The sequence below is a fragment of the Crotalus tigris genome, unplaced genomic scaffold (assembly GCF_016545835.1).
Source record: "Crotalus tigris isolate CLP2741 ecotype Arizona unplaced genomic scaffold, ASM1654583v1 scf7180000023726.963151, whole genome shotgun sequence".
Lineage (NCBI taxonomy): Eukaryota > Metazoa > Chordata > Lepidosauria > Squamata > Viperidae > Crotalus > Crotalus tigris.
In genome coordinates, this window is record NW_024100143.1 from 149,944 (window position 1) to 175,560 (window position 25,617).

Consider the following 25,617-nt stretch of genomic DNA (forward strand, 5'->3'; position numbering starts at 1 on the left):
CTATATATCTTGTTTTTAGTAGGCATTTAGTGAAATCCATGTATTACTAGAGTAACATTATTTAACCATATATATGAACTCAGTCAAGAAGGAATTTCTCACAAAGTGTATAGTTATTCAAAGAAATTATCTTTTATATAAATAGCAACATTTTAATCACAGTTTTTTTTAAAAAATACAGTCTAATTAATGAAATAATCATGTCTGATTAAAAAAATAAAATGTGGCATTCAGATGATATGTTATCATGACATAAGCACATGGGAGCACCTACTGCTACCTTTTTTTATTTGTTTTGTTTTTGCATCATATGACACAAGAGTTTGAGAGGTTACAAAGACTGAAAGCTATTTACCACTGAAAGTACAGAATATTTGACCAAAGATATAATTTTAATGTTTGAAAAGACTAAAATAAATTCATGTAGGAAACAAGGAAATGTTCTCATTCATTGAAATATCTGTTCACAGCAGAATGTGTTATCAAAAGCAGTACTCATTTATTCTCTTGACAGAAAAGAGAGCTTTATAATTAAATAAATACTCAAGAGTTATTCAGACAATAGTTTACAGGACAAAAAGAGAAGTTCTTTTTCTTCTCTTTTGAGATATTTTCTGGATTTTCTGAAAAAAATAAATCAACAGATTTGGCATTCACTGCTCAACACTGTTCGTATATACAGTCGAGATATTACAATGGAATTTGGACTGGAGAATTGTGCTACCATCACCATTCAATAGGGGGACTATATGGTTCTTTTTCTCTCTTTCATCTAGATGAGATGGGTAACACATACATCTAATAAATAAATAAAATAAAAAGAGTGAAAACTGCAGAAATCAAGATGCCCAATAACATTAGGAGTCTGGATGAAGACTATCACTACAAATACCTGGGCATCCTACATGCTGACAATGTAATTAACACTGACAAGGCAATTAATATAAATAAATATTGCTTAATTTTAGAAGTTTTAATGGTGCTCATTTCACTGGCTCCGAACGTGCTAGGCAGAGCCTGGAACAGCTCTTCTGCTAATGGAAATTGTGTAATAGTGGTATAAGAAAAAATATGCTTTCATATGTTGACAGTTCATTAAAAATGATAAACATTAATAAATAGACCTTTTTTAAAAAAATTGAAGAAATATGCACAGTCTACTGTTCCAAAAACTTGTAGAAAACTGTGCGTTATAATTTACTTGTTCTTATGGGTGAAGATTGGCCAAGTAAACTGATGATATCAAACTATTTAGCATAAGATAATCAGAAAGGTTTTGTGAAGGATTCTAATACAATCTTGAAAGTGAGTGAATAAGCCTTGCTATTGACAATAGTACAATTGCAATGTGAATCTCAGTGGCTCTAAAATTACGAACTTTACATATATATCTGTGAGATCTGAGCTGGAAGAGATTGATCAGAAAAATGATTTTGGAGTCATGATGGATAACTCAGTGAAAATGTCAACCCAACTGCAACTGCCATAAACAAGCAAATTTGATGCTTGGAATCATTGGGAATTGAAAATAAAGCTGTGACTATAGTAATGTCTTTATATAAATCCATTGTAAGTGCACTTGGAGCAGTATGAATAGTTTTAGTCATATGTCAACAGAGATCTGTTAAAAATGCAACATGTATACAACTATTATTAGGATATTGTTTAAAAATAAAGCTTATGCAACTAACTTTTTAACTTAGTATGAAGGAGAGCATAGAGAAACATAGTTGTTTATCAGTTGTGGTAATGACCTTCATTTGTTATTCAAAAGAAATGTACATGAATCAGTCAGAGGCTACTACTTTTAGTAGCTTTTGAATGCAAAAATCTATTAAATAGCAACTACAATGGAGAAAGCATTAATTTATTTCATATTAATTGGTAAAACAATCATTTCCTTTTAAATTAGCAACAGCCCAATGATATAACACTTTATGTTCCCCAAAGCATGTCAAAAGAGACCTTTCTTGATGGAATATGTGGAATAAAATGATGCTTGATGGAATAGAACTAGTATATTCTGTTAAGTATCAGTGGTTAACAAAGCACAATCATGATCTTAAGGACCACAATGTTCCATAGAGTTTGGGCAGCCACTGAAAAAAACTGCTTCCAATCATTGAGTGTCCCAACATACCACATTCTATTGTGTAGAATGATCATATTATAAGTGAAAACAGTATGAAAAAATGAGGGAATTTTTTAGGAACTCTTATCACTAATTGTTTCATATATTTGTATGCTGTGCCTGACATATTCTTAGTATGAAACTATTTGCAAGCAAGTGTTGGCAAATGTGACTGTTCAGTAAATGAGTTAAAATACAACCGGACATTTTATATTATTTTTATTCAGTATGGGTCAAGTTATCGAGACTTTTATTAATAATACATTCAGGTTTTTTTTGATATTTTTATGCATACAACAAATAGGCAAGTTAGTGACTATAAAAATGTGTAACTATTTTTTTCTAATTAATAGTCTCTGTAACTACATTCATGCTGAACTGTGTGTGTGTGGCTTGATTTTAGTGTAGAATAACCTGCATCAAAAATATTTTCAACTGTAAAACACTATAATAGTGAGAAAAAGAGTATTTAAATATGGGACTGATCTTTATAATCACGGCTACATCTAATTTATACTTCCAATCCTAATTTAATTTCCATACTTTCTCACTGCATTGAATTTTTTAGTTGGTGATAAGAACCAAAACTGGAGAGGTCCTTTATCGCATTTCTCCTTGGGCTAGATATGTAGTTCGTGAGGGTACCAATGTGAATTATGATTGGATACACTGGGAGTCATCAACTCCATATAAAGTAAGTTACTAAATTAATTGTGATTTATTTCTTATAAATTTTAAATTTGATATTTTTATACATGTCAGTGGGCTTTTTTCTTACAGCTTGTAAACTCTCTTAGTTACATGGAGAAAGAATTATACTCTTTACATGTAGAATATTGCTTATTAGAGGGGCAAACTATGTGCACTTTCCTATTAACATACTTAATGTAATATAATATACACACACATACCAACACACACATTTATGTTTGCAAATTGTTAAAGGTATTTTATATGTATATCAATCAAAGGTAGTCCTTAGGTTATCTTAATTTGTGCTCAAAAATTAAGGCTGGCCAGATCTAGATGGAAGACATTCAGATTGTAGGTTGTTTTCTTTAAAAATCCTAGATGAAAGTAATGGCAAATTACTTCCATACTGTTGTCAAGAAAGCATTTCCAGGAACTAAATTCAATTGAAGGCAGCTTTAATGAGCGCTCACTTGCTTCAGTATATTGCCTGGTAGAAGATACCCACTTAGAAATGGTAGTGATGCCTATATCAAACTGGAAGGAGTGTTTTCATGCCATATTGCAAATCTAATTCTGTATGAAAAGTTAATCTGATGAATCCACAGGGATAGTGTCACTTCTTTTTCCTCATAAATGAAGGCACATAGTATCTCAGTAATAGTCCTGTATTTGAAATGCAGTTTCAGTCTTTCCCCAATAAGATGATAGATGTTGTTGAAGGACTTAGGTCAACTGAAGAACTATAGGGAATATTAAAGTGAGTGAGCTTTATTACTGTGATTATTCTGAAGAATCTAAATTTCCAGAAATCCATTCAAAGAACTTTAAATATAATTTTATTCATTATTTATATGCAGTGTAACATAGATTATAAAAGGAAAACACTTTCTTTACAAAATTAAATTTATAACAGTACACAGAGCACCTGTATCTGTTTTTTGTCCTTTTCAAAAAACAAATAAAAATTGTCAAAATATACTTAAGCCTTTCTGTGATTTGCTGTCAGCCTTTAATTTTACAAACTCTGTGAACTTTCACATTTCAAAAAGCATTCCATATTTCAGTAATTTAGCTCTGTATGATAAGCAATACTGATTTATGCAACATGCATGCAATTACAACTTGTTTAGCAGTCCAGAGACTTGTTATTAATTTTGTATGTTCTTTCTACAATATTCCTGCTACTAGGCTCAGTAAATTAATCTTTCATTTATTGATAGGAAAGAGAGATGAGAACTGAGAACTGGGATGCAATGGAATGGAAAGGACAATATAAAACATTCAGTGGATAATGTTTCCAATATGAATAGTACAGGAACCGATAAACTTTAAAATATGCCCTAGTTTTCAAACTGTCTTCTCAGGAACCTAGGACTTTCCTAAAAGCATTATTTGATGTCAAAAATAGTAATGATAAATAATGCCATTATAATTCTACACTGGAAGAGAATTCTCTCTATTCTGTGTGATGTTCTCTATCTTCAAGTTAATGATGAAATCTAATCTCTTGTGACTTTTGAAAACAAGTTTGCCTACAAATTGTATGGTACAGTAGTCAAATTGAGATAGTATGAATGTTCTGACCAAAGGAATTTTAATAAATTATTCATAAAAAATTTACTGACCTTAAAAAAAAAACATTAGGAATTAAGTGGACAATGTATATTTTGCCTTTGCGATGTCTGCCTGGCCGCAGATAGAGGCAGGAGCATCTACAGCAGTGGTTCTCAACCTTTTTAATGCCGCGACCCCCAACCAGTCGTAAGTCGAGGACTACTCAACCGGTCGTAAGTCAAGGACTACTTAATTGGTGCAGCACCATTTGCAGAATGGGACTTTTGGCAGGCTCAGCAAGGCAGAGACAAGCCTGGACAATTCCTATTGGCTTTTGAAAGCCAATAGAATTAGACTCTATTCAAGAGAGTCTATTCTATTGGCTTTCAAAAGCCAATAGAATAAAAGGGAGTAGCACAGCTAAGGAAAAGGGGAAAAAAATGGCGGACTGCGTTGTTTGGCGACCCCCGTGAAATGGTCGTTCGACCCCAAATGGGGTCCCGACCCACAGGTTGAGAACCACTGATCTACAGCAATAGTTTCATCCAGATGATCAAATACGTGCCCCCTTTTAATATGCATTGCAAACATGTAAAAAGGGGCAGACTTTTGCTTAGCTGTACCTACAATTTTGAAACCAGCAACTTTTCCTGTGGATGTGCCTTGATTAAATTATGTCTCATGGGAACTTTGGACAAAGGAATTTATGCACAATAAATTGCTGTCAGTAATGGAATAAGATTCTTTCCAACTTCAAAATGTACATGATGTACTCCATAACTTCTGTTTATATAAAACTGAGTGTGCTGGTTTAGATTTTAACATCATGACCATTCTTGCCTAATAAAACTAACAGCTTCATATTTTTATTCTTAAACGTTTTTTTTTCTTGTGTAGTGGAAACATCCCATTCCTAAGAAACCCAAAAGTATGAGAATCTATGAATCACATGTGGGAATTGCTTCCCCTGAAGGGAAAATAGCTTCATATAAAAACTTTACATACAATGTTCTTCCAAAAATCAAAGATCTTGGTAAGTGATATCTGTGGCTTCTTTTGAGATATTTTTTAATGACTCCTGTGCTTTTATTAGAAGTTTCATTTCAAAAGTCTCCATATTGCTTTTAATGCATCACCTCAGTGCATTTTAGTGTGTGGTACATGTAGTTTTTTTTAGAAAGCTGCTAAAGTCAAGATACCATTGGGAATATATTTATGTAAAGAACCACATCCAAAAATAAATTGCTAATTCAATTTACTAATCGAGTTGTATGTAATTTCCAGCATCTGTGAGTAGCCATGCTTTGAGAAATACTGAAGCACAGGGGAAGTGCCAGAAGATTGGAGAAGAGCCAACATTGTGACGATATTTTAAAAAAAGTGGGGAAAAGAGGAACTTGAAAATGAATAACCAATCAACTTGATATCAACACCTGGGAACATTCTAGAAAAAATAAGTTGTGGGTTTGCAAGCACTTTGAAGAGTGTTTATCAAAAGCCAGCATAGATCATACCAGACAATTAGTGGATCTAGGGAATGCTGTGAATATAGTGTACTTAGATTTTAGTAACACATTTGATAAAGTAGATCACAGCCTCCTTTTTGATAAATAGGATCAGTGTGGTATGGATTACCAGATGGATTCATAATTGACTGAACAACCATAGGCAACACATAGTCCTTTGTGCCCACATAGAGGAAAGTCTGTGGTTTCTTATCTAAGAGTTTAGTTCTGGGTTCAGGACTCTTTAATATCTTTATAAATGACCTAGAAAAGGAAATAAAAAGGATATTTATAAAATTTGTTGATAGCATAAAGCTGGATGACAGAGTTAGTTCCTCTGTGAATTACAAAAAAAGGTTCAACATTCAAAATATCTTGATAGATTTGCATATTTGAACTGTTCTCTGGTTACTTTATATTTTTAATTTAAAGAAGAGATTGTTAAGAGCCATGACAGTGGCTTTCCAAAACATAAAAAGATGTCATCAGAAACATGGTGTGGACTTCCGGTTTAATGTTGCGGTATTATGGGCCCAGGAAGACGGGGCTTCGTCTTCCACATTCAATTTCACCCTGCTGGGGCCCCTAAAAAGGGTCAAAAATTGCCCCAAAAAGGTGACAGAAAAGGAGGAGACCCTTATTGATCGTGGGTGCCCTCCAAACTGGCAGGGAAAAGATTGGCTACATTCGTGTGACCAGTCAGAAGCTGCTGACAACCGAAGAAAATAAGCATTAACCAGCAGGTTAATGAGCAACATGGATGGAACTGGGTGAGACCCTATGCTCTCTTTATGACTTTAAGACTTTTTCCTGGGAAAAAGCCACCCAAAGCAAAGAATCCTCCCCGATGAGAGAGGGAAGGGAAATTTCCACCCCATTCCCTCAGAAAAAGAAACACGGCGAATTAGTTGCTTGGGGGTGGGGGGAAACAGAGAAAATTACAAGATTAATTTGGAATCAATACACATATATAACTTTAAAATTTGGGGACTAAAAGTGCTTTTGAGATTTTTTTTTTTAAAAAAAGAGACGTAAAAAGCTTGTAATATAAGTTGGGATATAAAAAGCTGGTAGAGTGTTCTAAAGGGACAGGGCCATGGTGGAAAAGGCTCTTCTCCTTAACCTCACCTGCCAGAATTCCTGAGCATATGGGATCCGTAGCAGGCCTCTTTCACTGGCACAAATGGGATGGGCTAGTCCCACTGGGGTGAGATGGCTCCTCAGATACTCCTCAGATCCATGCTATATAGGGCTTTAAAGGTAATAACCAATACCTTGAATTGGACTTGAAAGCAACTGGTAACTAATGCAGCTTGGACAACAATGGTGTTATATGTGCCACTAGGGCTCCCATAACTGTGCACTGCTGCGTTCTGCATGTCGAGCATGTTGCAATAAACCAACTGAAAAATGACTAAGGCAGCAGTGACCATATGCAGGGCCTCATGATCTAGGTAAGGACTCAGCTAGCACAACACAAAGTTGTGCAAAGACTCTTCTAACCATAAATGTCATTTACTCTTCAAGCAGGAGTCACAGGTTCAGGAGAACCCCAAGGTTGCACATCAGGTCTGTCTGAAATAGTGCAACCCCATCTAGAACTAATGATAAATAACCACACTCATAGCCACTTTGTCTTGCCAGGGCTCAGCTGAAGCCTGTTGTTTCCCCATCCAGACCTCTACAGCCTCTAGGCATTGAGAAAGAGCAGCTACAGCATCACTTGGACCACCAGGGATGGAGCTATAAAGCTGTATGTCAACAGCATACAGATGATATGCCATCCCATGGTGTCATATGATCTCACCCAGTTGTTTCATACAGATGTTAAAAAAGAGTGGAGAAAGTACTGAATCCTGTGGCACCCCACAGAGAAGTGGCCGTGGTCTGGACCTTTCACTCCATGTTAACACCAGTTGGGACTTGCCTTGAAGAAAGCTGAACCAATGCAATTCTATGCCACCCAGCCCCAAATCCTGTTGCCAACCAAAAAGGATTCCATGGTATTGAAAACTGCTGAGAGGTCAAGGAGAGCAAGGAGTATGCACTACCCACTCCGTTCTTGCCAGAGATCATTCACAAGCGTGACCAATGCCATTTCTGTGCCATAGCCCAGCCTGAAACCCAACTGAAAGGGGTCCAGTTAATCTGTTTCATGCAGGACTTCTGGAGCTGCAACACATCAACTTTTTCCACCACCTACTCTAGAATGGGAACTGGGAAACTGGATGAAAATTGTCCAGACAAGTTGGGTCCAATGTTGGTTTCTTGAGGAGGGGGAAGACCAAAGAGGCAGACCAATTTAAAATTTAGCATGATTCTACTAGAAGCATCAATAACTGATTGAAAAAAAATCTGTAATTTAATGCTACAGTTAGTTGTGACCATTGCATTTTAAAAGAAAACAATACAGATTCAAAAACATTTTTTCACAGAATTAATTTTTAAAATTAAGGCTAGGTGAAATACTTTTAATCAAAGATTATAATTAATGCTAATGCTAAGTGCTAATACAATAAGTAATATAAAATGGTTATGTCCACCGACTTTCAAGTTTGACCTGTAATTTATTCTTTGCCAATAATCCTTGTTTGGTTGCTAAGGGGGGATTTATATACATTGGCTTCATTGCCTTAGTAAGAGTTTTCTTTTAAATATGTGTGGTTTCATCATTAAATTATACTTTTCCCTTCAGATTTACTTAATTAACATCAAAAAAAATATATTTTGAGTTGGATAAGGGACAAATAGAAAGATTTTTCTTCTTTGGTGCTCTGAACTTTCAATACATTTCAGATCAAACTTCTGCTTCTTTAATGTTTGTTTTTTAAAGAGATTCCTTGAGGAAATAAATTTGGAGGAAAAATGTCAATTAGAAATGGAAATGTTTGAAACATTAAGAAAAGCACAAAGTTTAATATATGTATAGTCAGTTACTTTTATGATTAACACTGTAAATATCAAAAAATGCAGTTTTAAGTTCAAAACATGCACATTGGGATACTTAATGTTCTAAAGTCAAATTATAATTATATTTACATATTATATATTTCTTAGTAAAAGACCAATATTTCAATGCACTTAAAGGGTTGCTTCAAATGTCGGCTTTCCCAGTTGTGATAATAAAAAAAAAAATGATTCTTTTGGGCTTAACTTGTTAGATTTCCTGTTAGTGTATTTCTAACTTATATTTTGATAAACATAGATGATCTTGACCAATAATTGTAATATTGGCCATTGTTTTCTTTAAAAAGCACTGTTGAAATCACTAATTTTCTTCTAAAAACAGGATATAACTGTATTCAGTTGATGGCTGTGATGGAACATGCTTACTATGCAAGTTTTGGTTACCAGATCACAAGTTTTTTTGCAGCATCAAGGTATGCTTTATTATTTTTATTATTTTTTCCTCTTCATAAGAAGTAATCTATCAGAAAGACTTAAACCAATGAAAAGACAAAATTGACTAACTTAATCAGGGAATATTATATGATAGACTGTGTTTATAACTTCAGCAGTTGTAGCCACCAATTGACTTGTAGCCCAAAATGGAACAATATTTCAATGATTTGTCATCCTTACATATTACAGATAATAGGAATATGGTCCGATATTGATTCATTTGTATCAAAAAGCTTGATAAAAGGCATCTTCTGCAGTTTTAATTTTTTCTTATAAAGCCATTTGATTAATAAATAAATATTACTGTACACAAGAAAGAAGCCAAAGAAAGTAGTAGTAAACTGAAAGTATTTTAAAGGCTTGAGTTTTTCAATCCTATACCTCAATAATTGCCCATTTCAGTTGAAAGAATGTATATTCTCCACTCTCACATTTCAAAATCTCTGTGGATGATAGCAGTGTCCAAATAAAACCTCAAAGTTGAGAACGAGGCAGTCTGAGGGAATGTATATAGAATAACTAAATTATTTTAAATAAATGAATATTTTTATTAATCTGTTTTGATATGTTTCCTTTGTTGGGACCAGGGTCAAGATAATATACAATAAAGCAATAGATTTTATTTTTAATTCATTATCCATATAAATTTCTTCAAAGATATGGAATAATTTGTTTCTCTGTCAGAAGTCTTGTTCTTTTCAGAAATGAAAGATAAATGGGGAAACCTGCACAAAATACATTTGGTTTTAGATTAATTGAACAAAGCCACTGTAATTTGAAAAAAACAACAACCCTATATAATGCAGATTAATTTATAACTATAATTAATTCTAATAATGTTATAAACTAAATCTATTTTAGATTTAGAAATATTAAAGAGTTTTAAAATAAATATTCAAGTTTAAAGCCTTTCACATTAGGTAAAATTGGGTAAAATTACATTGCTAATTGCTTGAGTATTATCGTAGATTCAAAGCTATCTGAAATCTAATGGCTGCCAACTCTGCATTTATGATCAAGAGTTCTACCACAAGACACTGTATTTGAGATTAGAACAAATTATCTTTGTAGCTACAGTTTGTCCTTCCAACTTTTTTTATCACTGCAATTCCATTTCTAGATACATTCAACATACACTGCATATGCTGCTGAAATTAAAGCTGCTAAAAATGTACTCTTCTAAAAGTCAGTTTGAATGTGAACTAAGTTATAATTTCTTTTTGAAATGACTGAAAAGTGATGCAAATTAAAATTTCACTCTTTTATTTCTACGGTACTTTTACTTGGAAAGTGCTTAGAGTCTATATCTCGTATGTTCTTCACAGCATTCATATGAGAGAGATTGAACTTACTTTTTTCGTATGACTTCAGAAAGTATCTAATGATTTGCTTAAGGCCTCCCAGTGAGTTATTTTTTCACCTTCTTTCTTTCATTCTGGGAGTCAAATCACTATACCAGCATATAAATAAAGAAAATGTTAATTTTATTGAGTTAGTACTCTGTATAGGTTAAACTGTTGTTTGTTTAGCCTAGGATTATATCACATAATTGATGTGCCTTTTATAATCATCTCAGTCTTATCACTTGATTTTCCTAAGCTTAAATATATAAAATATCTTCTATGCCTCCCTAATGTGCTGTCATTAAATAACAGTTACAGTTCTAGTGAATCGCAATAATAGTAATCATGCTGAATTAAAAAATCAAAGTTGTAAAGAATTAATTCTAAATATTTATGCATTTTAGTCGATACGGCCCTCCAGATGACTTGAAGGAACTGATTGATGTTGCCCACTCAATGGGAATCACAGTTCTATTAGATGTTGTGCACAGTCATGCATCAAAGAATTCTGAAGATGGCCTGAACAATTTTGATGGTACAGATTCAGCATTTTTCCATTCTGCTGCTAGAGGAACACACGTTCTTTGGGATAGTCGACTTTTTGACTATGCAAAGTAAGTATAAATAATGTGATAAGTGCCATTGCATCTAATTAATTTCCAAACCCATAACCTATAGGTCATTTGTTTTCATCCAATTATTAACATGTTATTATGGCTCTTTAAGAGCAGCAACATTAAGAGCTTGTGAAAGATGCTGCATGACTTATCCAAGAAAATTTAGTAGTTGGGCATTGACAAGCAATTTAAACAATTTGATTCACTGATGAATGTTTGATTGATTGTGAAAATTAAAGTATCAAATAAAACTATTTACTTTGCAAAATTCCTCTGGTAATTTGACAAACCAATAGAGTTCATGATAAATAACTTTTTTTTCAAAAATCTTATCTATATCATTGAATAATATTTATGGAAAATTATTGGAGTAGCTATCAAATAGAATTTTATATGTCTAACCTGGACAAATAAATATAAATACAAATACAAATGTTTTGTTATTGTTTTAGTTGCCTTTCATAATATTCCACTCCATTTTTCTCCATGTTACTTTTCTTTCTTTTTTCCTCTGCCCCCCTCCCCGCCCCTCCCATCAGTTCAGTTACTGCTTCAATTGCCCAGGCAGGTATTTTTCATCTTTGGGTGTGGAAAATCATTGCTATTTTTCTTCTTTCATTTGTAAGTTTATTTCATTTGTAAGTAAATAAATACACACACACACACACACACACACACACATGTATGTGTGTATCTCTATGTATGTAAACATAAAGCCATTTTAGTGTAATGGTTTAAGGCACTTGATTAGAAATTGGGAGACCATGATTTTTAGTTACACTTTAGGCATGAAGCCAACTGGGTGTCTTTGAGCCAGTCACTTATACTCAACCTTAAGATGACAGGTTTGCTGGATAAGTAATATTTTGAACAAATTTAGATACATATTTCTACTGCTGTGTAAATTATATACTTACATAAGAGAAGTAAAATAAAAAAATAAATAAATGTAACATTACTTTTATCCCATCATTATAAGTAACAGTAATAATATATTTGTGATTTTATATAAAGAAAGAATAGTGTTTCTGGAAATGTAGCATATTAAATTTTCAATATTCCCTCATATCCAAACCCTTAACATAAGATTTATAGTATATGCAAATAAGACATGCTACAAAAGAATAACTTTAATTTATAATAAACATTCTTGATGGGTAGAATTCTTTTTTTCCCTCTTTTTAAGTTTAAATTGGTATGGTATAATAGGAGACTTTAAATCACGATGCCACTTTAGTTAGAAAATTTTCAAATAACATATAATTTCCCTTGAAGAATTCTGTTTCTTTTATTATCTACATTCAAACACAGCTGTGTGCAAAATCTTTAAAATGTAACTATGCTGGGGGGGATGAGATTATAATTACGCTATATACTGGGATATTTATGAAGGACACTAAAAGTAATTGTTAGTTTTCATACATTTTTATTGGTATACTTTAAAACTCATTAAGTGGTCACTCAAAATATATGAAAGAAAGGACTCTTTTTTTAACATCTAGCAAAACCATCTAGACCAATTTGTGAATGAAGCTAAATGTCCCAGGATAAAGCTGCAGGATCCAATCTGAATCAATCATCGGGACAAAAGGTTTATTCTTCCAAACTTTCAGTTCATGCTGGAGTCTGTCCTCAAAGAACTTGTCTCTCTCTCCAGAATAAGTGAACTGGGATGTTCTAAATGTTGTATTTGTGCCTGATTGTGTGTAGCTTTTAGTTGTTAGTTAGGTTGTTGATGGCTGGCTATGAAGTCAATATTGTTGTTTCCTTGTGCCACTGCATGCTCAACTCCTAAGTACCTAGTAGGCTGTTGGTAAATAGCACTCCTATTGACTGACAAGACACCTGTTTCCCAGGCTTCAATCATTTTTCTGGCTATCTTGTCCCTGCTTGGCCAACAATCATAGTAGTTGAAAAATTGAATCCATGTTCTTATTCATTGCAGTGTGAGGCTATCAATGAGTTTGGATCTCTCTGTCTAACCTCTCACTTGTGTTCTCACAATCTGGTGGTTAGCTTCCTCTCTGTTTGTCCTACATAGTCATAGGGGCAATCCATGCAGGAAATCTGATAATTTACATTCAAAGTTTCTCCCACCTCCAAATAATCTTTGTAGTGCATGATTTGTTCTCACATGATAGCCTCTGGACAGTGGGTGATGCCCACTTGCAGATCCCGAAGTTTTGTTATACTGCTTCTGAAATGTTCTTAAAATATGACAGGTTGTGCCATATAGTTGTCTTGTACCTTCTTTCTTCCTTTCTCTCCCCTGCATATTGTGCAAGCATCTTGTGGGTACCCATTCTGCCTGAATTATTCATGTAGGAACCTGCTCTCCAGCTGCTTTGCTTGCTGGGTACTACATATGTTCTCACTCTGCTATATGGTATTCTGATGCAACTCTTTTCATGTGACAGTGAGTGGTTACTCTTGAAGCTCAGAATGCATGGAGTGTTGGTAGCCTTGCAATGCAGCTTGGTTTCTAGGCTTCCATCTTCTCGTCTGTTGATAAACATGTCTAAAAATGGCAATTGTCTAGTTGTTTCTTCCTCCACTGTGAATTGTATATCCAAGAAAGTGGAGGTTTTTTTATTTGCTGAAAATGTGGTGAGAGAAAAAGAAGGTAAAGTCATTAACTTATTCATTTTTTAAACTAAAAAACAGGAAAGCGGGAAAGAAAATCCAAGCATCTATTAATTTTATCATCAGAGAGGAATTTCAAATACAAACCAAATACAAAATTGTAGGTCAGGGGATAGAAATGGTAAATATGAGGTTAACACTATTTTAGAGATCACTAAACAACCATTATTTTGTTGTATCATTATTTCAGTTATATTTCCTTATTAAACCTACAAAATATCCATGGGCGGGAAAAAAGCAGTGGGAGTGAGGGCGACTTCAGATTTCCTGCAGGCTTCCCTATTGATTTTCCTTGTGGGAAGTTGGCAGTAATAAGAAATCCCTTCTTCCTTCCTTCATTCATTCATTCCCTCCCCCCTTCCCTCCCCCTCCCTCCCTCCCTCCCTCCAATTCCTACCACGTTGCTATCCCATTTAATTTGCTTGTGAGATATTTTCAGGTAGAAACTGGCCTAATGAGAAAACCAAATTATAGTTGAAAAGTAAATGGCTACTGCTAAGTGAGGGTGGAAGAGGATGGGGTGGGGGAAGATATGTGGGAGTACGCAAGAGAGGCTACATGGGTTGGAAAAGGCATGCAAGCAGTGGCACAGGTCAGGAAGCATGTGTGGGGTACACAAGAGTTCCTGCACTGGTTATGGAAGGTATACCAGGGACTGGTGTGAATCAGATGATGCATGTGGTATGCAATATGTGCTGCAAGAATTGCAAAAGATATGCTGGCTGTAGTGCAGATTGGGGAAGATGCATGTGAGGCAACTAAGATAAGGAACCATGAGGAGTATGACATGGGCCTTGAAGGCTACTTGGGGAGAGTTCCTTCCTTCCCTGTTCCTTTCTTTCCTTCCTTGATCACTGGGGAGCTAAGTGGCTGCTGCTGAATGGGGGAAGAGTGAGGGATTGTGAGGGCTGGGAAATTGTCACAGAATGACTGCAGTAGCAGCCCAGCAACAGCCAATAGCAGTGAAGGAGTCACAACTCCACAACTAGAAGACCAAGGTCCCTTCCAGCTCTATTCTATTCTAAAATTCCCACTGATGATTCCTATTGATGCATGTAAAGTCAAATGATATTGTGAAGAAGAGCCAGATACTCATAATTTCAGCAGTCTAGAGCTTCAGGTGATCTGATCAATTTCAATTTTATAAAAGAGAACAAGTAAGGGAATAATAATTACATAAAATAAGGGAAATCAGTAACTAGAAATATAAATGGTGTTGGTGGCAGAACTTTATGATCATGGTCTGAGTTAGCTGGAAGATGAGCAGTTGACATGATACGTGTAGCATCTCACAAAGATTGGTAAAAATGGATTTGGCCAAAATTAGGAGTATTTTAAATTGAATCCTATAAAGGTTGGACGTCCTCTAAAGAGTTGTACATAGTATAACATTGGCTAATGACCTTCATGGCTTCATTGTTTATACTATATATTAACGCTCATAGTATCAGCATCAACAAGATCATTAGTACAGAAGGCTAAACTATATCACATTTCTTGTTCTGTTCTATGCTTTTTTTTTTCAACCCTTTTTACAACATTCACTTTCTGAGGTAAAAGAACTCCATTATATCTCCTTTCTTGTCTTTAACATTCTATATTGTAAAATTAGAAATATATACATTCTTTCTTAATTAGATTATAATTGAAATGGTTTGGTTTCTTTTAGGGTTTGTTTTGTTTTATTTAGTTTTTCTTGTAGGTCAGCCTACAGACCACATGGTTTTCAATATTCAGCAGAGATTTGCCGTAGCTTGATTGCTAAGTCAATCTCTCTCATCTCTCTCTCTCTCTCTCTCTCTCTCTCTCTCTCTCTCTCTCTCTCTCTCTCTCTCTCTCTCTCTCTCTCTCTCTCTCTCTCTCTCTCGTGTGTGTGTCTGTGTGTGTTTGAATGTGCAAGTATATGTATGTGTGTGTATACATATTTTTATTGCTTTTGAAATAATAACAAAGAAAAAAGCAAAAGGAACAATACATAAAAATTATAAAAAACATGAGTGGAATATTAGAATTACTTCCTAGCATATACTTTGCACAAGTGTAAATAACATGGTAATGGTTCAGTTATTGCACTAATAAACACATACACTCACAATTGTTAGTGGAAGCCTGGATTCTATACCATTTTAAGAACCTATAGTCTTGAATGGGAAAGGCAGGTTCTATCAAATTCCTGTTGGAGATTTTGCAGATAAGATCATTTATCAGGATTGATATTATATGCATTATTTCACCTGACTTGTTCCTAGTTTCCAAGTCACTTCCAAATTCATAAACATAACTCTAGCTTCTTAGGGTAGTTCTGTGTTCTACACCCATCCCAGGTAGAATACTATATTTACTCTTCTTTTGAAAATTTATGCTCATCCTCCCGATATTATTTTTGTACTACAAAATAGGTAAAGAGTGTCCTGGCATTTAAAACCATTTTTCTCAATATTTTAATATTAATTTGTAAATGTCACCATATTTCCTATTGATAAAAATGCTGCTGGAGCTCTTGGGAAAATGTTCAGACTTCTGATACAGTTGTTGTGTGGCATCTTAAAAAAATGTATTGCCTAATCCCCTGAATCTCTAGATATTATACATACAAATTTGTCCATATAGACTTTGAATATAGGGTCCAACAACTGTCTGCCTATAGAAATACAATTCTTCATATTCATGGTATAATATTAGAGAACTGAAATTTTAACTGTTGGCTATTGGGAAATCTGTCTGAGTAGTTTGTTCAAGCGTACAACCATGAATTTAAAATAATGTGTTTGTTATTCTGCTACCCATGTACCAATTATGATTTCCAGATCTGTTTTCTAAAAAGAACTGTTATGTTTAAGGAAAGAAGAACTATATTATGCACACATATCAAAAGGAAGAAACAAAAAATATAACATTACTACTAATAGTTCTGGCTTTTCTTATGCATTCTAGAAAAGGATTCAATTTTTATTTTTCAACATATGATTTATTTTCATAGAGATCTTTCTTGGACTCTGTATTTTCTTTATCAAGAAAGGTACTAAAATGGCATACTTTCTGGATTTGGTTTGGTATCATAAAGTTTGACTTTAAGACGGGAGTATAGTTTAGGTTTTGCAGAATATATTTTGGTTTCAGTTCAACATTTTTTTTTTGTACAAATGAGAGAGTTCTAATACATATGAAAATATGTTCTCCATAGACTTGTTCAATTCACAAGAATATCATCTTTTTTGTCTTAATTTGTCTTAATTTTGTAAAAATATACAATATATTTTGTATGTTAAATGTCTATGTATTTATGAATTATATATATTTTCAGCAAACATTAGAAAATATATTTGCTGACTTTTTATTCATGTAATTTCCTGAATTATTTTGAGAAATAAATATTTGAAATAAGTTACCCATAATCTTTTTTTAAATAGTTTTTCCGATATAACATTGTAGTGATAGCAACTTCAGAAATTTGAAAATATTTTGTACTATCCATAGTTTTCAAATCCTCAGATTACTATTTTAAATCTGCATACTTCTTTTAATTTAATCCCAAAAGGTCTGTATCTGAAGAAAGATCTTTGAAGGAAGATCTATGTAGGATGTTGTTTGGAAAGAAATAAATCCATACACATTGATTTTTCTTTGTTCAGTTGTTCAGTAATTTATAGTAAGGTATGACGTCTGTGTGTGTGTGAATATTTTTAACACCAAAAAAAAAAATTATAGAAACACTAGGAGTAGATTAATATTGTACATTAATACTTGGGATATGTTATTTATATTTCAGCTGGGAAGTCCTGAGATTTCTTCTCTCCAATTTAAGATGGTGGATAGAAGAGTATGCCTTTGATGGGTTTCGATTTGATGGGGTATCATCTATGCTATATCACCATCATGGGATTGGTAAGTTTAATTTGTATATCAGTGACCATACCACAATTCAAATAATTAGGAGTTTCAACTGAAAAACCTACAGTAAATCTATAACTTGCACTTATGGCACTTGACACTGTTATTATTTATCATATTAGGTGAAGGCTTTAGTGGAGATTACAATGAATATTTTGGTATGCATGTTGATGAAGATGCGGTGGCCTACCTAATGATGGCAAACTACATGATACATATTTTGCATCCAGAATGTATAACTATAGCAGAGGTAAATCTTAGATTACATTAACAAAATTACTTTGACTTATTTATTTGAATGAATGAATCATTATTCAATTACAGCTATATTTAAGTTTATTAATCCTTAAGCATGATGCAGGATTTGTTAAATATTTGTTAAATATTTTACTGGTTTCAGTTGCAAAATTATATATATGCTCTAAAGTATATTCCTGTACATGTGTATTCCAAGACAAATGCCACTGAGTTTAGATATGCATCAACAAGTATTTCGAAGATGCAGCCTAACTATAATATGATCATTAGAATTGTCCCAAAGGTGCTTTTTCAGTTTCTGACAGAGCTGAAGAAGCTTCTTGCATAAGAAGTAAGATGACTTCAATGAAAAACAAAGTTATCTTTACCAGTTACCTTTTGAAAAAGCACATTTGGGACCACCATGACCTGGATGACTGAGACTCTCCATAGAGATCTTTAGAATTATAGTTCTTTTAAACAATGAACTTTCTCATGACTTTTCTATAATGTATTTATGACTTTAGAAACTCACTATACTGCCAAAGCAGCTTAATTTTCTTATGCATTTGTCTTTGTAACTACAACCTTTATGAGGATCTTATGTTCCTCCTATTTCAAATTCATTATGACTATTTTTTGGTAAGTTTAATTCTTTGTCAATAAATTAGAAAAAATATATTTGCCAAATTTATTTTTAGAAGATATTGCTAGAATTGCTATTACTATAAGTAAACAGTATTTCTAGAAATCTTTATACATTTTTACCTCTTAATATTTAGCATTTTTAACTCTTTAATATTGTACTGGTCTTAGTTTTGAAGAAGTAATTACAGTGCATTTTAAACAAAAGTGGTGAAATGAAACAACTATGGGATGTATTAAACTTAAAATTGTTTTATTGATTTTGAGGTTCTTTTCAAACAAAATGAGTCCATCATCCAGAGAGCCATAATTCCTACCTTAACTCTTTTTGCATTTTCTCATATCCATTTTTGTTAAACAAGATGTTGCTTCAATTTATTCTAGTTAAACTGAAAATTACTTCAATTTTATTTTTGGGTGGGAGCCTCTGTACAAAATGTGGAATTGATTCACTTGCTTGTGGCAGAAATAAATTGAGAGAGAAGAACTATTGATATCCTTCTAAATTACAAGAGGCTAGCATGAATTTGATCTTACATGCAATGATAGTGGAGTGAATGCTAAAGAAAATGAACACATATTGTCTAGGGCAGGATTGGTTATAATACTATTCCTTAAAGGTTTGAATCATAATTTACATAATTTTTTAAAACTGCTGTGAGTATTTTTAACAAAAGCGATCTGATCCAATTTCCTATTCATTGAAAAAAAAAAGATAAGTAACAGTATTGTTAAAATTTCCAAATCTGGAATGGAACTACTCACTGTGGTCAACTCACCCCAGCCAATTCACTGCAGCCAACTCACTGCGGAACAAATTGCTGTAGCCAACTTGCCACAGGACAATTCAATGGCGGTAACTCAAGAGAGAGACAAGTAGAATTCACCCCAGCCTCAAGGACTTCTAACTTGAGAAGGTTCAAATCTAAAGCAAGATAAGGCCTGCTGCAATTAATTTGTCCCTTTCTTGAGTTATCCTGCATTGAATTGTGCCAGGGTGAATTGTTCCGGGGTGAATCAACCGGGGCAAGATGCTGGGGAGAGTCGGCTAGGGTGAGTTGTCCTAGACCTTCCAAATCTACTTATCTTATACTAGTATGCAATTAATTATTAGCAAGTACTAATAAATACTGCATAGACATCAAATCATTGTTTTTCATTAGTATGTATTTCAAGTACATATATGTACCGGCTAATATTCACAGCATTTTGCAGCATGAGAAAAATAAGAATAGAAAACAACTTGCTTTCATAATATTTATGCCATAGGAATTGCAGATTAATGAATTGTGATTCTTTAATATTGAATGAGATTGAAAATATTTTCATTATTTATGATTGAATAGTAATTATTCTGGTGGATCTCTGTCCTTATTTTCAGTTCTTATTTTATGATATTTCAGGATGTGTCTGGAATGCCAGCACTTTGTTGTCCAATAATTGAAGGAGGATGTGGATTTGATTACCGGATGGCCATGGCAATTCCTGACAAATGGATTCAGGTGAGAATAGATCCTTCCACACTTTGCCACATTCTTTACTCATGCTTCCCTTGGTAAAAGTAAATGTAAAGGTTTCTCCTGCCCAATCATATCTTGACTCTAGGAGGCAGTGCTCCTCTCTGTGTCTTAGCCAAGGGAACCAGCATTGTCCAGAGATACTTTCATGGTTATGTGACCAGCAGGACTATATGTTGAGGCGCATGGAATAATGTTACCTTCCCACCAAAGTGGTACTTATTTATCTATTATATTTGCATACTTTCAAACTGCTAGGTTGGCAGGAGCTGGGGCAAGTAATGGGAACTCATTCCATCCTGTGGTGTTTGGGTCTTGACAGCCCAGCATCTTACGTAACTGTTAGGCCCCATTTTCCCACACATGTAATTAATAATATCAAGTAATTATAATATGACACATGTGAACTGGGTTTCCATAATTTAGAGACGCAAAATGTTGTCATAATTACTCACTCGCTCCTATTCTCTGTTCTAATTTTTTACCAAAGAAAGGACAAAATGCCTTATATTTATTTAGCCAAATTTTCCCAATTTGTGTTTTCAGCATCTAATTAAAACTCCCCCGTGTATTGGAATTTCAGCTCCTATCATTCTCAGCCAGTAGTCTGAAAAATAATCTGAAATCTCCAGAAAGTTATGCTTGCATAGGATACTAAGCTTTGTCTCTCCAAAGTTCAATGTAACATATGACTAATTATTCTACAATTATATTTGATTGTTTGGATTTTATTTTTGTGGTTTTGTGGACAGAATTTTGATAATCCTTACAGCAAGCTTAACTCCTAACAAAATGGAGATTAAAAATGTATCTGTTATGCACATGAAATTGTACAATGATTTTATAATACATTAATTGCATATTTATGAATCTAGTGCCTTAACTATTGCTAAACATGTTTGTACGAAAAGCTTGCCAATGTCGCACTCTAGTGATAAAGACTAAGACCAAATATTTTTAATTTCTTTAGGAACAAAAGCAAAAAAGAAATAATTGAATGTTGGAAAAAAAATTCAGAAGCATTACTATAAATTAATACATTGCACCTTTGTACAGATCTATGCTTATAAGCTTAACATAATAATTGAAAATATCTTGAGTCAGGCCTATATTTAAGAGTGTATTAAAACATTAATATATTTCATCCTTGTGAAATATGCAGTTATGTATATTTTGAAATATGTATATTATTCTAGAGCACAATTCATTTTTAGGTCTTTAAAAACATACTTTTGAAACAAATTTGATCTATTTCCCTGTATACAGAATATTTATTAATGTTGCTTCAAGGTATATTTTCCCTATTATTAGCTAATTTTTTTTTTCATATTCTAAAAGTGTTATCAGATGGCATCAAAGGCATATTGCTAGTACAGATATTCTATTAATTGTAAAAAGACTCTCTCATTCTTGTGCAATTGTAAATATATAAACCATAAACCACAGGACAAAAATTTTCATAATGTAATATGTCTTCATTATATTAGCTGATGTTTGGGTTTATTATCAACTAATTCTTGCAGAATAGTGGAAAAAGAAATATTTGTCTTTCTTCTCTTTATGTTAGATGCAGCTTAAAGTTTTGGCATTGTTTTTTTTCCAGAATATGCACGAACTCTTATTTGTTTGTCTGTCATTTAATTTCTTCAAAATTACATGAGATATAGATACTATTGTTTATAAAATAATTTTAAAGGGTAAAAAAGGAAAAAATAAAAATAATAAAAGTCAGATGTGACATAAGCAAATTGTCATATTACTTCTCAATAAATAAATCCTATATGATTCATACAGGATACTGTAAATTAAAGATATATAGTACATGTCAGTACTATGGGATGATAAAACAGAAAAAATATAAAGTTTTGTTTCCTTTAGTAATTAAAACTGAAGATTGGGAAGGTGTGTTTGTATTTGCCATGTGTCCTTTCCAGTCTTGATTTGCATTTTTAATTAACATATTTCATATTTTAGCAGAATTTATATTCTATGTTTGTCTTCATTTGGATAGAATTTCTTTTTTTACGTTTTGGTTTTAATAGAAAATCTGATTGCTGCTTGGGATTAACATGAGCATTCACAATGATGCTCATTGTGTTCAGTGATGTGGTTTCTATTTTATAGGATTTTGTGCTTTCTTTAACATACAGAATAACTCCATTCCTATTATCTATTTCCATATCTTAGTTCACAGTTTATATTTGTAAAAATCATAACTCGCTGATTATTCAATTTCCATCAAAAATCTGTAATACTCACTACATTTAACAATTTAACTCCCATTTTGGCACAGAATTTGCTGGCACTATGGTTCCACCCAAGTATATTAAGACAGTTCAGCTTTCTCTGTCTAACTAGCCAAGAAACTATCTGTCCCACATTCAAATTCTTTCATCATCTTTGTATTCTTGACTAATCATGGCTTCCAGTTATTCAAGAATAAAAGAATAACAGAGTTAAAAGGGACCTTGGAGATCTTCTAGTCCAGGGGTCCCCAACCCCCGGTCTGTGGACCAGTACCGGGCCACAGCATACCAGCAACTGGGCCACGTAAATAAGCAATGCCCCATCTGCAGGATGCAGCAGCACACAAAACCATGCCCTCTCCGGTCCACAGAAAAATCTCTCTCCATGTAACCAGTCCCTGGTGCCCAAAAGGTTGGGGACCTCTGTTCTAGTCCAGCCCCCTGCTCAAGCAGGAAACCCTATATCATTTCAGGGAAATGGTTGTCCAATCCTTCTTAAAAACCTCCAGTGATGGAGCACCCACAACCTCTGGAGGCAAGTCATTCCACTGATTTATAGTTCTAACTGTCAGGAAATTTCTCCTTAGCTCTAGGTTGCTTCTCTCCTTGATTAGTTTCCATCCATTGTTTCTTGTCTTGCCTTCTGGTGCTTTGAAAAATAGGTTGACCCCTTCTTCTTTGTGGCAGCTCCTTAGATAGGGGACACTGCTATCATGTCACCTTTAGTCCTTCTTTTCATTAAACTAGACATACCCAATTACTGCAACTTTCATACATTTTAGCCTTCAATCCCCTAATCATCTTTGTTGCTCTTCTCTGCACTCTTTCTAGAATCTCAACGTGTGTGTGTGTGTGTGTGTGTGTGTGTGTGTGTGTGAAGATCCTTCTGGATCTTAAGGTTGACTATTCCTGGCAGCTTGTTATCACCTGCAAATTTGTGAGTTCCCCTTCTATCCCCTAGTCTAAATACTTTGGGGTACCCATGTAGATGCAATTCCATTAAGGACTACTAGGGCAGTAGGCCACACAGGAGGTGATCAATGCATAAGTGACTTTGCACAGTAAAGTTAAATGCATAATTAGCAATATCTAAAATTCTCTGCCATCATTTTGACACTGTAATATCAGATTACTGTCATGGTTCCAACTGATGAACCCAACCAAACATCTTCAAGGCATTCCAGTGTCTTAATGTAAAACTTTATTGAGTACACCATTTTGGCACACATGAAAGCATTTCTTCTTTCTCATTTCTCTACTTAAGGGGTGCTAGCTTTTGAGGATATTTGCTTGGTTTGGTTCATCAGTTGGAACCATGACATTAAAGCAGCTCTGGCAAACCCCCATCCCTGAACAGGTCACATTGCCCAATTAGGAGCAAGTATATTGTTATGAGAAAACGTTGTTAACACCTGGTACCTCATTCTTGAATCTCATGGTCTGCCTTCTTTATCTTTGAGCCAGCATTCCATTTCCCCATCCTCCCCCCAAGTTCATTGGCAAGGTAAGAAGCAATAATAATTGCACCAGCAAAGCGAACTTCAAGCTTAACAATTACTTCATTGTGGTATTTATTGTTATTTTTTTAATTTGCACAACTCTTCCTATATTGAATGGAGGCATATATATGTGTCCTAGAATAATGTTGCAAGATCCAATCGGGGTCAGTCACCAGGACCAGAAGTTTACTCTTCCAAGTTTTCAGACTCATGCTAGAATCCATCCTCAGGGCACTTCTTTCTAGCAGAGTATGTGTTGTGGGCTAATCTATGTGTCATATTTATATGATGCCTAGTTGTGTGTGGCTTTTTAGTTGTTGATTAGGATGTTGATGGCTGGCTAAGTCATTGTCTATTATTTCCTTTTGCTGCCAAGCCCTGGCCCCTGAGTACTGATAAGCTGGTGATAAATCAGCCCTCCTGTTGATCAACTCTTCCTATATTGTATGGCATAAAATTAAATACACAGAAATAATTTACCTTATTTCAATTAGAGCTAATACATTAATCAAAGGATCATGCAGCATTGCATAATAAGAAACAGGCAGATAGAGTGGTGAAATTGGTGTTTAATCAGCCATAAAAGTGATGGCATATAGCCCCTACTGTTTTACAGAAATAGAAAGAAAATGAATTTAAGATATGCATAGTTAATAAGATGTTGGCAGACATTTTGTAAGAAAAATAATGCTTTACTTCAATTATGTATATTAAAAGGTAAACTTTCTCAAGGCAAGCACAACTTTACTGGTAACTTCATGAAAAAGTCCTTGTTATTTTCTTGGCTATGTTAGAGGCATAATTTTCTTTCTTTCTTTCTTTCTTTCTTTCTTTCTTTCTTTCTTTCTTTCTTTCTTTCTTTCTTTCTTTCTTTCTTTCTTCCTTCCTTCCTTCCTTCCTTCCTTCCTTCCTTTCTTTCTTTTTTTCTTTTTGGTTTATATTTTTTTTACTTTTGATTTTAGTTTACAGCCTTGCAATTTCCTAAAAACTTCCTATTCAAACATTTAGGTCTGACTTTGTTTGAATTCTTTCAAGATAAACCAAGATAAGTCATTAGAATTGTTAATTGTTGTGTGCTATATTAGTTGTGCTATAATGTGAAGGTGGATCAGAATCACATCCCACAGACAGTAACTTAACCTTTCAAAATTTATGAAAGAGACATTGCTCATGAACAGTTTAATAGGATAAATTGAAAAATAATGATAAAAAAATAATTCAAAATTATTCATGTTCATTTTCAGATAATTAAGGAGCGTAAGGATGAGGACTGGGACATGGGAAACATTGTGTTTACTTTAACAAACAGGCGACATGGAGAGAAGTACATTGCCTACGCAGAGAGTCATGATCAGGTACTGTAACAACTTAGCAGTTCATTTCCACAACAACTAGAATTAGATTGCGGCCATCCATCTTTAAAAGATAAAAGAGAAAAAAAAGAAACTGAAAATCTGGAATGACACTCTGTTGTTTTTTTATTATAAAAGAGTTATATGTTTTTCTATGCCCCGTGCTTGACAGATATATAATTCTTCAAATAATAATATACTCCAGATTATTTATATGTAGTTCAAAGTCAATTTTAGTCCATATTATTCTTCCAAAAAATGCTATTAAGGAATTATGAATACTAACTCAATGGGACAATACTGAGATGAACCCAATGAACCCATTTCATTGTCCTCAAATAC

The 25,617-nt window shown here is 33.8% G+C and overlaps 1 protein-coding gene across 3 annotated transcripts in view; it reads left to right on the forward strand.

Annotated features, from left to right (window-relative positions):
- The window catches only part of GBE1 (1,4-alpha-glucan branching enzyme 1), a 131,957-nt gene that overhangs the window by 74,205 nt on the left and 32,135 nt on the right, over positions 1-25,617 (forward strand). For all 3 annotated transcript variants that reach the window (XM_039321303.1, XM_039321304.1, XM_039321305.1), the window contains exons 4-11: positions 2,700-2,825; positions 5,276-5,411; positions 9,173-9,263; positions 11,033-11,242; positions 17,658-17,773; positions 17,902-18,029; positions 20,065-20,163; positions 25,168-25,278. In XM_039321303.1, coding sequence (XP_039177237.1) covers positions 2,700-2,825; positions 5,276-5,411; positions 9,173-9,263; positions 11,033-11,242; positions 17,658-17,773; positions 17,902-18,029; positions 20,065-20,163; positions 25,168-25,278 — 1,017 coding nt within the window. The remainder of the gene's footprint in view (positions 1-2,699; positions 2,826-5,275; positions 5,412-9,172; positions 9,264-11,032; positions 11,243-17,657; positions 17,774-17,901; positions 18,030-20,064; positions 20,164-25,167; positions 25,279-25,617) is intronic.